The sequence below is a fragment of the Gavialis gangeticus genome, unplaced genomic scaffold (genome assembly GCF_001723915.1).
Source record: "Gavialis gangeticus isolate Ggan-Ray unplaced genomic scaffold, GavGan_comp1, whole genome shotgun sequence".
Classification (NCBI taxonomy): Eukaryota; Metazoa; Chordata; order Crocodylia; family Gavialidae; genus Gavialis; species Gavialis gangeticus.
In genome coordinates this window covers 69,774,757-69,789,234 of record NW_017728993.1, presented here as the reverse complement: position 1 = coordinate 69,789,234, position 14,478 = coordinate 69,774,757, and the positions used below count along the sequence as shown (strand labels likewise).

Genomic DNA, 14,478 nt, shown 5'->3' with positions numbered 1-14,478 from the left:
GCTAGGATCTGGAACCAACTTCCAAGTGAAGTGGTGTTGACTCCTACCCTGGGGGTCTTTAAGAGGAGGCTAGACAATCACCTTGCCAGGGTCGTTTGACCCCAGTACTCTTTCCTGCCATGGCAGGGGGTTGGACTTGATGATCTGCTCAGGTCCCTTCCGACCCTACAAACTATGAAACTACTGTTTCCTTTTCGCCTGAGGCTACATAGGGTCTACCCCCCACCCCTCTACACCTCAGACTCTCTCTTCTTCAGCTACATCAGCTATACTGAAGGAAGCAAGGCAGGATTACTGTTGTTCTAGATTTACTGTCTGCTGATTACCCAAAATGTTTACATGGAAACACAGTACCATTTTTTGGAATAGTTCCTGATTTGCCTTTGCCACACTAATACAATGTTCCTCTTTCATATTTGCATGTTGCTCTTTGAGACTAAATTTAAGACAGCCAATGTATACCAAAAAGTGAAGTGGTTTGCTCCCAACCATCACTGGGTCTTGTGACATTTTGAAAGCCATTGTTTTTTTTTAGCAACATACCTTTTCTGCTTGTAGGTCAACATTGCTTCTGCAATCGGCAACTGATGTGCACAGTTTGCCCCCGCTATGTACTGGGTTATTCTTGAGACGATATCAGGTGTGTCCTGAACTGCAACAGAATGAAAACAAAGACAGTAGCAGAGCAAGGACGATCCTTGATTAATGCATGCTGCCAATTTTCACCAGCAGTTACTTAAATCATGCAAGACTAATATCCATTGCAAAAAACAAATCAAAAGGGGGACACTTCCAGTCAGTCACATGCCAGATTTAAAAAAAAAAAAGGGGAAGGACCCACATTTAGGAAGTTCTTTTTCAAAACAAGATGCCACCAAGATGGTGACAGAGGGAGAAAGAGTGCTAATACTCCGCTCTTTCTCTTCCCTGACAGCACAGTTACACACCAATGCTGAGTGGAGATGGAGTTAATACAGAGCAGTTAAAGTTTCTTCCTGCCTCAAGGCAGTACACAGGACTTCTGCCAAGTAGATGGTGGACAAGAAGTTACCACCAAGGGGTGTAAAATTATCTGTCCTACAGGACAAGCAGCACCTGTCAGCTAAAGGGACAACCAAAAGGCCTAAATGCCGAGTCCTCTCGCAGAGAAACAAAAAAGGCTAGACCAGACTGCTGTTTTGGCAGTGCCAGTTGGGATTCACCAGTGAAGGCTGAACAGTCTTGCACTTAAAGGCAGGAACTCAGCTATAGTTGCATATGAAGGATATAAAAGATCCTCCCCAAACTAACAGGATTTGAGTACAGAAATCAGGCGTATTCAGACTTTTCAGATGGTTAAAACTCATTGAATTTCCCTACAGTCACTACATGAGGAAGGTTCCTGTTCATTTTTGAGTTTCTTCATAATGGAAAGATTTTTCAGAGGTTGACATGGAACTACCGTCTTTCAAAAGGACTCCCATCTTCTTAAAGTATCAGATACTGAGGCCATAGGTGGCCTCAGGTAAGATGCCCTCTTGACTTCGCCACTTTCCCCATTATTTTCAATTGCAGTGTCCTTTCTGGAAGGTTTCACTTGCAGTAAGCCCTCACAAAAAGGACAGGATATTAAATAGAAGACATTTAAATCCCAGTGAGAAACAGCAGCCACTTTTAAAAAGTAGTTCTCCACAGATTTCTTTGAAGAAATATCCTCCTATTGCTATAAAGCAGCAGCTAAAAAAAACCCACCACATTTACCCTAATAGTTCTGGACCAAAATGGTTAGGTAGAGCTAATGCACATGACTTTGAATACATTCTGAAAACAATGTGATCAAATCAAAATCAGTCACAAATCTTTGTAAATCCTACTCTGCACATGAAGTTCTTTCCCTGGGCTGGTAAAATGGAAAGTCATGCAATACCTGTGCTTACATGTTACAGGACCGTTGCTTTTCCTTCTACAACCTTAGCATAAAGTACCTGTGTGCGCCAGATATACAGATTCCACATGAGATGCATTTTTTTAAGCACAAAAAACACCAATTAGGAGAGTCCAGTGGCATAACATTTGCAGGTTAGTCAGCTTCCTCATTAGCCATTTGCACTCATGAATAACAATTGTGGCAGCACAGTGCATGGCTTCCAACTAAATACACATCTTGTCAGTCAAAATTTCCTGAATTAAGTTTGAAAGTAGAATTTTCCTTTGAGCTCTATTTTGATCAAACAGACACCAACTTAAATAGGAAAAAGAAGGTGTTCTGACTTCAACTCTGAATAAAAGTTTGAGCTAGTAAGAAAAAACTGGAGCACAGATATTTCAAAAGCCAATCTATAGTGACCTCTTTCCCTAATTTTAGAGTTCCAGCATTCTCTCTAAACTTGATCTATACAGCAGAGGCTGCTCTATAGGGTATGGATATCAAAGCCATCTTGGGTATCAATTGGTAGCAGTCTAGCTGTGAAAGGAGAGCAGAATACAGGCTGCACTAACCACTCAAAAAGCTGAGCAAGTTAGTTCATGCTGAGCTGCATACCGCCACAACCAATAGCAACGAGTAGGGGGTGCACATGTACCCCCTGAGCGCACTCATGCACCCCAACACCAAGCACTCCCAGGCAGGGTGGGGCAGGCCAGAGCACTGGTCCCCCCCCAGAAGCACCAGCTGGGGAGTGGAGGTGCCAGGAGAAATGGTCCCCCCCACAGCCAATTGCATTAATCTGGAAGTGCCAGTAGCATGCCGCTGCCACTTGTGGATTGGCGGGATCAGCCATGGGAGGACTCCCTGCCCCCAGTGAACAGGACTGGCCAAGGGATTGGCTGCAGGGGGCCCCCCTGGTCACTGACTGTCTGCTGGGGGGCGGGGAGGGGGGTGGCAAGTGCTCATTTCAACTCAGGAGGCACCAGTTGCCCAAGGCCACAACTAGATCCCTACTGATACCCAAAAGTGAGCTTGTGTTTTCTAGGGCTCAGAAAAATAGCTGCTGCAGCAGCTGGTGAAAGGAAGAAATCAACTGCATCTTAAAGAATTAAAACTTGTTCCCCTGACATGTACTTGCAGCCTTCTAAAAATAACTTAACTCACTCCAGTTCTTTGCTCCATTGCAATCTAGGTATGATAAAAGGGGCTTACCAGTGGTCTGTGCTTCAAGTTTGTTAAACAAATCTCTCCAGGCTAAGTCTTGGAAGAAGTTGTTGTATCTATAATCTACAGAGCCCAGGTACTTTGCTACAGGATGAGACCCTAAGAAGAAAGGAAAAAAATGACAGCTGTTACTACAAAATACTGAATACACACAACTGTTAGGAGTTTATTTCAGAGGCCAAACTACATGAGACACTCCATGAGTCTATTTCTTTAGTTGCAAAAAACAGCAAGTTAGACCAATTATTTCAGACTTGTGTACTTTAATTTAGGTTCCTGAATATGGACAGATGCCCAAGACACTGAGGACTTGCAGCTCCCATTTTACAGCAGGGATGTCAAGCTCAACCCAGTTGGACAGCCACATTTCCTGCTTTCCAGGTGCCTGCAGGCCACAATAAAACTTCCTGTGGTAGCAGCTAGCACCCTGGCAAGAGCCCGCTGTGCTGCTGGGGTTGCCAGTGGCCTGTTCTCACAGGGCTCTGGCCAGTGGCAGGGCTTTCGCCCACAGTGCCACTGGGGCTGCCAGAAGTCCAGCTCTTGCTAGAATGTCAGCTGCTACTGCAGCCCAAGCCAGGACAAGAGTCCATGGGCTAGATGACCCAGCTCTGCAGATCAGATCCAGTTCACAGGTAGTATGTTTGACACCAGTTTTTCAGCATAATCCAACTTCTCCCCATAAGTTTTTCTGTATCCTAGCCAATAACGACTTTCAGGAATTAATTGGAAGAGATTTGTATCTCGTACAGCTACACAAATAACCAGCCAGTGTAACAGATACTTAGTACCCAATTTGCAATAACAATGCAGAGATATCCACACCCTGTCATTTTCCCTCAATAACTGAAGTTGTGGTGATACAAACCTCTCTAACCTCTTCACAAAGTATAACTCCTGCTGTCCTGACCAAATATTCTTGGACCTATATTATTTTCCAGCAGTGGAAACACTGTTTTATTTCAATTTCTTTCAGCAGCCCAAAAACATGTCCCAACACTTAAGTGAAAGCAGAGCAAAAACACAAAAAAAAACAAACACCACACACAAAAACAAAGACCAGAGACAGAGCTGAAATTTGCTGAGGAATGAAATGCTTTTGAAATGTTAAGACCCTTTGACTCAACTCCTGATTCCAGTTTAGTCAGCAGGAATTTTGCAAATTATTTGAAGAGCAGCATCCAAATCAAGTCCTTCTTTCCTTCTCACAGGTCATCAAGGCTCCTGTCCTGAAAACTGCTATAATTAACTGAGTAGGTTTCATTTCTTTACTCAGAGAAGTCAGCTTCCTTTACCCTCCAAATTTCAGGTCTTCTACATCATAGCTGTCTGAGACAGAACAGAAGAGCATAATCTTCTTCAGCTCAGAAAACACTCAATAGGGAGAAGGGGGAAGAGGAAAAATAAAGACAAAAAAAGCCACAAAAGTTATTAAATGGAAAACAAGGGAAAATGCTAACAAGGGTCCAGAGAAGGAGGTGCAGTTCTACTAGAAACCAAGCATACAAACACTAAGCAACTTCATGGTTTCCCTAAATCAGGTCTGATACTCCTTTATGAGCCCTGAAAGACACTTAGCCACTAACTTGATTTTTCAGCTCTCAGCCTAAGTACTTTCACCTGTAATACTTTCAGTTTTGCTTTGGCCAGGGAACTGGTTGACTATTGCTAAGTGGGAAGACAGGACATTTAAGAATTACATTCTGGACTTAGCAGTCCTGAATTCCAGGGCACCTAAACATTTTCCAAAACTGAGGTAAGCGATGCTACAACTTCCTTTACAAATAGATGCAACTAACCAGAAAGCTGATTTTAAACATGTTAGATAAAAACAGAACGTAAAAATAAAAGATTTCCACTGGTCATAATTTAACCTCTCTCCATTCTGGTACCCAACACTACCTGGTCTAAATACAAAAGACCTAGGTTGGCTATGTGATGAAAAGGTTCCATAGCTTCTCTAATGAGTTTCTACCCTTGTGTGCTTCCAATTCTCTCATCAGATAAACCCAAACTTTCAATTAAGACTGCCAAAGTCATGAGTCAGTAACCTATTAAGTCCCTCCAAAAGCACCTCCAAGGACTTAATGCCTCCCTGTAGAAGAACTCCTTGCATAACAGTGTACTACGTGTCAAAGCCTTTGTTGGGTCATGCAAGTTCCAGGGTACTTCAGTTACATAGAAACAAACAGGATTGTTGAAAGATTGAGACACAGAAAACCGTTTCCTTTTCAACTCTCCTTAAGTTATCACTGTAGCCCTCTATTAAGGACAGTAGCCCAAATATCACCTTTTTTGCATAATCAGATTCTCTTTGGTTCTTCCACTTTGCCAGGAATTAATAAAAAAAGAAAGGATAAAGGCTCATCACAATGGTCCAAGTAGCGTTGTTTCATTCAATAGCACATTTAGTCCTGAACAAAATCTCTGTCAATGTTCAGGCAGACAAGGTTCCTTGTCCAATATCTTTTATTAGACCAACTCAAATTGGAAAAATTCTTCTTTGCAACCCTTCGGGTACAAATACCCATCCAGAAAGAGCACAGACCAACTGCAGACTGGCTCCTCAGCCTGATGAAGGGTATTTGTACCCAAAGCTTGTACCCAAAATCCCCAACACTTCCTGGATTGCCTGTGCACTGATGTATTGCCCTCCCAGCAGATGTCAATGTGACTGAAGCCCCACATTAGCACCAGGGGCCGTGATCGGGAAACTTCCGCTAGCTGTTTGAAGAAAGCCTCATCATCACTTCCTCCTGGTTTGGTGGTCTATCGTAGACCCGTAGCATGACATCACCCTTGCTGCTTTCCCCTCTGACTCCAACCCAGAGACTCTCAACAGGCCTATCTCCAGCTTCATATTGGAGCTCTGAGCAATCAAAGTAGAAATAAATGTGGAAAGAAAGGAAAAATTATATATATAGTTTTAATAATTTACCAATCAGCAGTTTCAGAGCTCACTTAGAGTTTTTGTTTCCCCCCCTTCCCTTTAAGAAAATATTAGCAACTTAAAAGATTGTTTCCAATTAAGGGAGTCATAACTTCGTCTGGAATTAAGAAAATAAAGCACAAAGCCCTAAACTTAACTCAGTGGCCCGTTACCGTCTAACCAACATTTTGAGCTCTACGCTTGATCTGAGCCAGAAGGCCAATTCTTTACCACACAGGAACTATGCCCTTCAGATCCTTCACTTCACTACATGGACACATAGAATCCAGTCCACAAGCAGTTAGATATTCTCTTCCTCTAACTCCTATTCTAGGCAGACAAAATACCCCTCTCCAGTGCAGATTTCAGAATACTGTTTTTCAAGAAAAAAGTATGACAGTTGTTCACTGCAGTGAAGTTTCTATGGCAGTTGTGTAAGTGACTGCAAGAAGAACAGGTACATTTTTATACAACTATGATTAAAACACTACAGCACAGCACTGCTTTTGCTAAGATGGCCATTTCATTCCTTTGTTTAATATGAAATACTAATAAATTTCAAGCAAGACTTTACTTTCTGATTGCAGAAATCCAAAGATAAATTTTATAACTGTACCAGGAAAACAATTAATAGGAGAAAAGCAACGTTTGTTTCACGTAACAACCAGCCACAGAGTGAGACATCTTGAAGGAGATTCCAGAGGGCATGCATTACATTTTACCTATTCACCTATCTATAACAGTGCCATACATTTACCTAGCGGGATGATCAAAAACCTCATGTAGCTGAGCCAGTCTGGGGTTTTGTGAGACAGCTGCTCTACAAAGAGTCTCAATACAGCACTGAGGTAATTCTGGGCTCCAGCCACTGCAATTTTAATTGGATTTGGAGGTTGAGAATTGCAGTTACAGCTAGATAGAGGAAAAAGAGAGAGAGAAAACACATTCAATTGTCTTCTAAAATATCTATGTTAGAGTAAATCAAGAAGGTTGCTAAGTATAACCAATCCAGTTTATAACTGCCAGACAGTAAAGAGCAATTATTCAAAATGCATACAATGATCTCAGTGATAATATACAGGTTAGCCCCATCTGGGCACCCCATTTATCCCAGCAGCCTATGGGGCCACTAAGAGGGTTAGTAAGACAAGTGGTGCTGCATTTGCAATATACCATTTTTTTTGTCCCCTTTGTCCCTTTCAACTTAGATGAGGAATGCTTTATGGAATGGCAAGGCCAAACTAGAGCAGCACTGGTCAGACAGTGGCTGTTATCAGGAATAGTTATGGGAAGGTACTCAGTTAAGATGACCCACATTAACAGGCCTAGAGTGTTATGAGATCCTCAGTTTCTCCTGGAAAGTTTTTACAAGAGACTAGGATGGCTATCTTGACCCAGACAGGAATTTGCTGCATCTTCTATAAACTATTGTTATCTATTCATACCACATTTTAAGGTTAGATTACTTCAGTGTTTGCATAGTTATGAGGCATACGGTCACATAATATTAATTAGAAAAGAAGCTTGCAGTCCACTCATCGCTGCGTTTCTGCTGTTTAGGAATGTAAGTGTTCCGAGATATACACCCACTGCTTGTTGACTTCTGGAGGGGATTCAAAAGGAACAAGTCTTGGGCCATAAAACTTAATTCACCTGGCAACTGACTAATCAAAGACACCTCTGTCTATTGCTAGTGATCTCACTCCAGAGGTTAGTAGATATACTTGTTTTACAATCTCCCAGAGCAGAAGAGGATATCTGCATTTGGGCAGGATATTCTGCAAAGCTGCTCAGGCTGTGAGAACACACTTCTCTCCTTGATCTAAAATGGCTTAGAGCTCTCAATATCCAGGACACACTCCAGAGATTACCTAGGTGCTAGGTCTCTGGGACCTGGACGAGACCTAGATGGATGGTATCGCTCAGCTATACACATTACTAGTTAGAACACTAATTTCTTTTGTGGCATGTGGGTTTATTAAGTATATGTTGGCTGGATTACTTTAAAGTAATTGCAATGTTTGGAGCCAGGAAATAAACATGTTTCTATTGCATATGGAAAGACAGCTAAGACAACAGAAACCCCACGACTTACTATCTTTGTATCCTGGAGACTATGGTGCTGAAAGCTGCCTGAATATCAGCAGAAGAGCATGTGCAGACTACAGGGAGGGTATGTTTTTGCAAGACATCTGAGAGGTACTGGGAAAACAAGAAAACAGGTTAAGAGCTCTGCCAAAAAGGACCAGATTTCCCTGCAACACCTTGTCCACTAGTAGCAGCCTAAGCAGCAGGCCTCTCATAGAAGAAATCTCTGCATCTTATTAGCTGGCCCTGTGACTGCCCTCCAAAGATGCTCCAATTCTACCAGCAGGGGGGCTCAAAACAGACATCATCAGATGTTTCATGACATGTCCACGGGAGTAGGGACAGCTGTGGAATTTCAGGGCAGGTCTAACTGACCCTATTTTTTCTTCCCCTTCCCATCCCCCAACCTCCAGGACATCAAAAGACTCCTTACACAGAATAAGCCAATTAATTTTTCTGCTACATAAGCCGAGTGACCTCACTCCTGTGCTCCCCACAAAGACTGTTGCTGATCATAAAATACAAGCCGTTTCAGACTCTGAACTACTACAGTTCCTTAAGATCTTAGTTTGAGGAATTAAAGCTGCATCACTGACATCCTCCTGCACTTCCTCAAATTTTACAGGAGTGGGTGGGGGAGTGGTGGTATGCACCACTGCTTGATACCCATGTTGCTGCTTTCCTCAAGAGTAGGCTCCACCTCACAAACTGCCTTCAGCCTTTAACTCCTAAACGTGCACTATACACCATCCCTCCCAGGATAATGTAAATCTGCATCATAGCTTCAGGGCTTGCCCATGTTAAGCATGTTTCTGGAGAAGGAACATCAGTTTTAGTCTTCTGAAATAGTTATCCTGCACTACCTTCCTCTCCCAGTCTACCCCACCAATCCTCATGCCTGGCTTACCCCAACATCCTGGTCAGCCCTGTCTAAGCAAACTGATAAGCATCAATGGAAAAAGTTTCATGACTCCTTTCCCTCGGTGTTTATAGCTCAGCCATGGTTCTGGTTAAATTTTCTACATCTGCCAGTCCCAGATGCCAATCTGCCTCAACTCTTTCAAACTTTTCTCACTTTGTGGAGGATTGGGGCTGAACTCTCCCTCTTCACCCAACGTCCCACAATGCCACAAGCAAGATCACGATTGCCGTACCAACCTTCTCCATAGACAGGTCGATACTACACAAATTCTATTAACTACAGCCCACATAATCGCACTTTAATTTTTGTTTTTTAAACTTGCTATACTTATAAGAAGGGTGCCCAGTCGAATCTAGATTTTTTTCATACTGGAATGATTCACACCCCACTTTATTTACAGAATTAAGGACAATTTGCTCGGCTATTCGTGTTGCTTTTACTTCAAAGGGTGATGCTTCTCCATTCTGCAATACAGTGGTCCTGTACAGCTGATCACAGAAGCAGCAGACTTAATTCAAAGGCCACAGCAAACAACTGGAGCACCTTAGTAGTTCCAAGAAACTGTTTGCTGTATGTGTCCCAAGTTGGCTTGCAAACTTTCATCCTCACAGGAGGTAAGGGATCCAACCTTGCAAAGAATATGGTTCCATTGTATAATAACAATTTGAGCTGAAAAAGACAAACCAACCCTCTTGCCCAAATAATGTGCAGTAGTGTAATAGCTCAGAAAGGCATTACAAATTCTGAGTCATGTATTGCACACACACAGTCTTCAGGTCTAAGCCAGTATTCACAGATGTGCATGAAGTACTGGGTACAGTACTTTAAAGTTCTAAAAATAACAGGTTCCTTTCTACAAGTCTCACTTGTGCTCAGAAACTGTGCCCTAATGTTGAACTGAGTACTGACTTATTCAAAATGTGTTTGTATTTATGCTTACAGTAACAGGTAGCTGAAGATAAATTTATCATCTGAATGACCCTTTCACTTCACCCCTAAAAGGCACTTTCCCTGTCTCTCTCCACACTATTTTCCCCATGCCAATTATTTTCCACACAAGAACCGTGTCCTTTGGATCTTTCACCTCACAACAGGGACAAGTAGAATCCACATCCAGAGGCAGTTAGACTCTTCCTCTAACTCCTATCCTAGGCAGGAAATCAAATACCCCTTTCAATGCACCTTGCATTTCTTCAAAGTGTAATAGAGAGAAGAGCTCTTCAGCCATTTCCAGGGAGCAAAAAGTTACCTAGTTTATTAATCAAAGAATATTATTTAAAAGGTAAAGGATGCAGGACTTCAGGAAAGGCTCACATTACTAGTCAAGGAAGCTTTTAGAGTTCTTCCACAAAAATAAATCTACCTGCAGCCACACCACCAATAAATGTTGTCAATGCAGTTACTGGCCATCAACTGTACATAAAAAATACAACTTCAGGAAATCATTAGTTCAGTACCTAAGCCAAAATCCTACTCTTTCTGCCCTGTATAAGGAAAGAAAGGGACTGACAACAGGAAAGCCTAGAGTTCAGAATCAGTCTTTCTGCATTTACCTGGCCCTGCCAGTCAGAAGTATTAACCAGAATAATATTTTCTGGCAGTTGGTCATCCGAAATCAGGATATGATTCAACTGATCATACACAGTCTTCCTTGGGATCTGTAAAACAAGAAAAAAAGGAGCAACAGAGAATGAAGCATGGGGAAAAGCTGAATCCAACATCTGAGCCAACAGCTTTACAGAGGTCTGGGAAATACACTGGGTTTCACTAATCTTTGAATTTCATGCCAGATCAGAGCCAGTTACAGAAGCTGGGAGCTCTGCTGTATGCTAAGGGAGACACCCACAGATCTCCCCAAAGCCACAGTATTATACCCAGTCTCTGAATGACTTCTCTGCTTTGAGGGGTTCAGTAGTTATTTTTCTGCCCTGCCCTTCTTTGCTGTTTTTTGGGTTTTTTTTACTAGACACTGAAATGCTTTGGAGGCTCTATTTTTAAATAATAAGTGGCAATTATTTTTCTCTCTCATTAGGACCAATGTTAACCAGAGTCCTGTGGCTGAAAAAGGGTCTGAGGCATGGAGGTGCTCTGCTGGGAACACTCCAATTTGCTTTCTCCTCCTAGAGCATCTCATCGATTCCCTTTATTTCACATTAGTCTTTTTTTTCTAAGGGGGCCTCAAATGTCATTTGTTTCTTATTGCTGTAATTTGCCCTGGTGTTTTTCAGCCCAGTGTTAGTGGATCTAAAACAATTAAATAATGCAAGGCAGGAATGTGGGGTGGAGGGGGTGTGGGAGAATGGCCCATCCCCCACCTTGGAGCAGCAGAGCTAGGCTTATATCCAACAGGCAAAGAGCAGGATGCTGTAGGGCACATTTTGGGAAAAGACGAATAGTGGAAGGCTGGGGAAGAGGTAGAGGTCATCTCTCACCTGCAAGTGGTGCCTGGTATCTGGTGAGCGCTCGTTGTCCAAGCTGTTGGCTCTTTCATTCTGTGGCCTCACTGGTTGCCTTTCCTTCAAAGAAGTGCTCCTCCCCCGACGGCCAGCTTGCTTCCCTTCTGGCCTGCTAAATGACAGCAGCAGCAGCACAGTCACCTTTCTGTTAGGGCAGCAGAGAAGCTGTTTGCCAGAAGCATTTTCCTGAGCTGCAAACAAGGTGCTTCTGTGTGTTCAGGTAAGACTTTCTGGAGTACAAGCAGCCCTTTCACATCCTTCCCCTAAAAGAGATTGCACTCTTGATTCTAGGTTAACCTACACTGCTGAGGCAGAACTGCAGTACAGATGGGCATAACACCAGCTGGTTTTGATCTAATTTAGGTACCACTAGGAGTGCCTCATTAGCAGCCCACGATTCAGCCACTAGATACATATCCAGGGTGCTGCTTGGGCTCAGCAGTCCAGGCTGAAGCCTATGCTGTCAGCTGTACACTGCAGTTGGCACTGGAGCTCCTACCTTAAAAGTTAACTGGGGTGTGCCTGTAGAAGCTGCACTTCCAATGCCAAGGGAGTTTGCCTACCTTATCACAAACAACTATGCACTTTGCTTAGAAAGCCTCCCCACCAGAAGTGATGGTGAAATCCAAACTGGTCCTTCTGTCCCTAGCAACTCTGAACTACGCCGTTAGACAAACAGCAGCTAAACCTATCACTAAAAACTCACTGCGTGAAAATGCAATGTTGACAAACACCTTTGGATACACAGCCTTGTAGCCTAAAGTCTCCATTAGTCACAGACTAGGCACAATACAGGGAGCAGCAATACAAACTACCACACGCTGCACTGCAAAAAAAGCATCACCCAACTTGCAAAGACAAGAACTGGACTATATGACCACCTGAGGTTCCTTTCAGCCCTATGATACCATCATACCATCACACCTCTGGATAGGAAAGGCAAGTTCAGATTCCCAGATATGCTCTGTTCTTAGCCTCTTTTCTGAGGCTGCTAGCAAAAGTGCCAGTTGGCACCCACTGGTTTATAGCTGGTGCTCATCCAATTAAGCTGCAATATCAAAAGAGCATTTCATCAAACAATATCAATTAAATGGCCTCGACCTCCACAGAAGAAAAGCCCAATAAAGCCTATGACATCCACCTGCCAAGAACTGGAGGGTGAAGCAGCCTCTTACTTCACTGTATACAAAAAGGCTGCCACCACTACCTGTCAGCTGGCATTTGCACCCACAGGAGGTGGGAGAGCACCTATGCTCCAAGAGTCAGCCAGGAGGGACATGACCATTAGACCTAAGGGCCAGGCTTCTCTCAGACCTGACTACAATAGAACCCACTTAATTTAGTATCCTGTGGTAAATTAAGGGCAAGACACTCAACTCAGCTGTTTGCTACAGCTTTTATTTCAGAAGGACACCATTTCTCCACTGAGCTAGAGCATAGCTTTGGTCCCCTGCAGGTGAGTAGAAATAAAAGCCACAGCAAACAGCTGGAGCACCTCAGCAATCCCACAAAGCTTCTTGCTGCAGTCCTGCCTACCCCCAGAGACTTCATAAACCCTCATCTCTGCAAGGAGGATAGAAACCCAACCCAAAGTTATTGTAATAATTTTGGACATCCAACCTGCAGCCCTTCAAAAAGAGACCAGGTTTGAGTTTCAGGGAATGACTCCAATTCTTGATTCCCTAAACCTTGCATTTGCACCTTGTTTCCTCACCTAACCTCCAATCCCCATCTCAGGAGTCTATAAGGCTGGCAGAAGAAGCTCGAGAGACTCCTCTCTCCTTCCTTTAGCCCCATCTATCTATGCTGGCAGTGGCAGTCCCTGGATCTGAGGATGATCTTTACCATAACTCATTGATGGGTCTTGAGGTGACTTGTTCCATCCATCTATGGTCACCTTCACGTCCCTTCAAGGGCCTTAAGTCAGGATGGCTGGCTGAGACAAGGAGGTACAGAGGGGAGGCCAGCAGTCCCAACTCTATAGACTTCATTGTCTAATAGAGGAGACATTCTTGCCTGATCCAATGGTTAAAGACACTGGCATTGGTGATGCGTAGGGGGTGCATGCAGGTGCACATGTACCCCCTGAGATCGGTGGTACACCCCCTGAAAGAAGCACCGCCAATGTTGCCGGAGGCGCCTGCGGGCAGTTGGTTCTCACCACCCCTTCCCCCCGGCCACCACCATCACTGCGGCCACCTGCAGGAGCTCCCCACCAGCATGCCACCACCGCCTGTGGGTGGTCACCATGCCCCCCCAGCCTCCAGGGACATGTTGTTCATGGACACTAGCCTGGAACTTCAGTGCCCTGGGTTTAGTTCCATGCTGTGCCACAAACTCAATGGGACATGCCAAAGGTCACATAATGCTTCAGTTCCCCATCTGTACAACAGGGTAATGGCAAAACATCACAAGGTGTTGAGTAGATAAATGCATTAAAAGTGTGAGCTGCACAGAGACTATAGTAATGGGAACCACTCTAGAGCCTAAAGGTAAATTGTCCTTGCTGCATAACACAAAGGGACACAGTCTGGAAGATGAAGAGCAGCCTTGTCATCCCATGTTATCTAGCAGATAACATGCCTGCTGTCACCGCTATTCATGGAAGTTACCTGGTGGAAGGGATAATGAGAGACTCCGTCTTCGTGATTTTTCCACTAGGTGGGAGCTTCTCGATGAAGACGTCTGACATGGGGAGGTCAGCCTCCTGGGTCTCCACTTGCTGGTTTGACTCCTATGAACAGACATACCAATGCAAGGAGCTCTATGAATCCTCCTTTTTTCCCCCCTTCCATCACCACTGTGGTGACTGGCTAGTACACCTACCAGGCCTGTCCAGATCAGCTAATTGCACCATACCCTTAAGACCATCCCCTTAGAAGATGCTGGCAGATAGCTGTGGTTGATGGGAGAAGGGCATGTCCTACCTCTCTCCATGCCTGCTGGTTCCAGACAG

General features: G+C 43.8%; 1 protein-coding gene across 1 annotated transcript in view; it reads right to left on the bottom strand.

The window, feature by feature from the left end:
- The window catches only part of PACS2 (phosphofurin acidic cluster sorting protein 2), a 114,803-nt gene that overhangs the window by 64,499 nt on the left and 35,826 nt on the right, over nt 1–14,478 (bottom strand). Inside the window, exons 13-19 of the mRNA XM_019528356.1 lie at nt 14,135–14,256; nt 11,499–11,667; nt 10,620–10,724; nt 8,152–8,258; nt 6,814–6,968; nt 3,119–3,229; nt 544–652 (exon numbers count right to left, since the gene is read on the bottom strand). Coding sequence (XP_019383901.1) covers nt 544–652; nt 3,119–3,229; nt 6,814–6,968; nt 8,152–8,258; nt 10,620–10,724; nt 11,499–11,667; nt 14,135–14,256 — 878 coding nt within the window. The remainder of the gene's footprint in view (nt 1–543; nt 653–3,118; nt 3,230–6,813; nt 6,969–8,151; nt 8,259–10,619; nt 10,725–11,498; nt 11,668–14,134; nt 14,257–14,478) is intronic.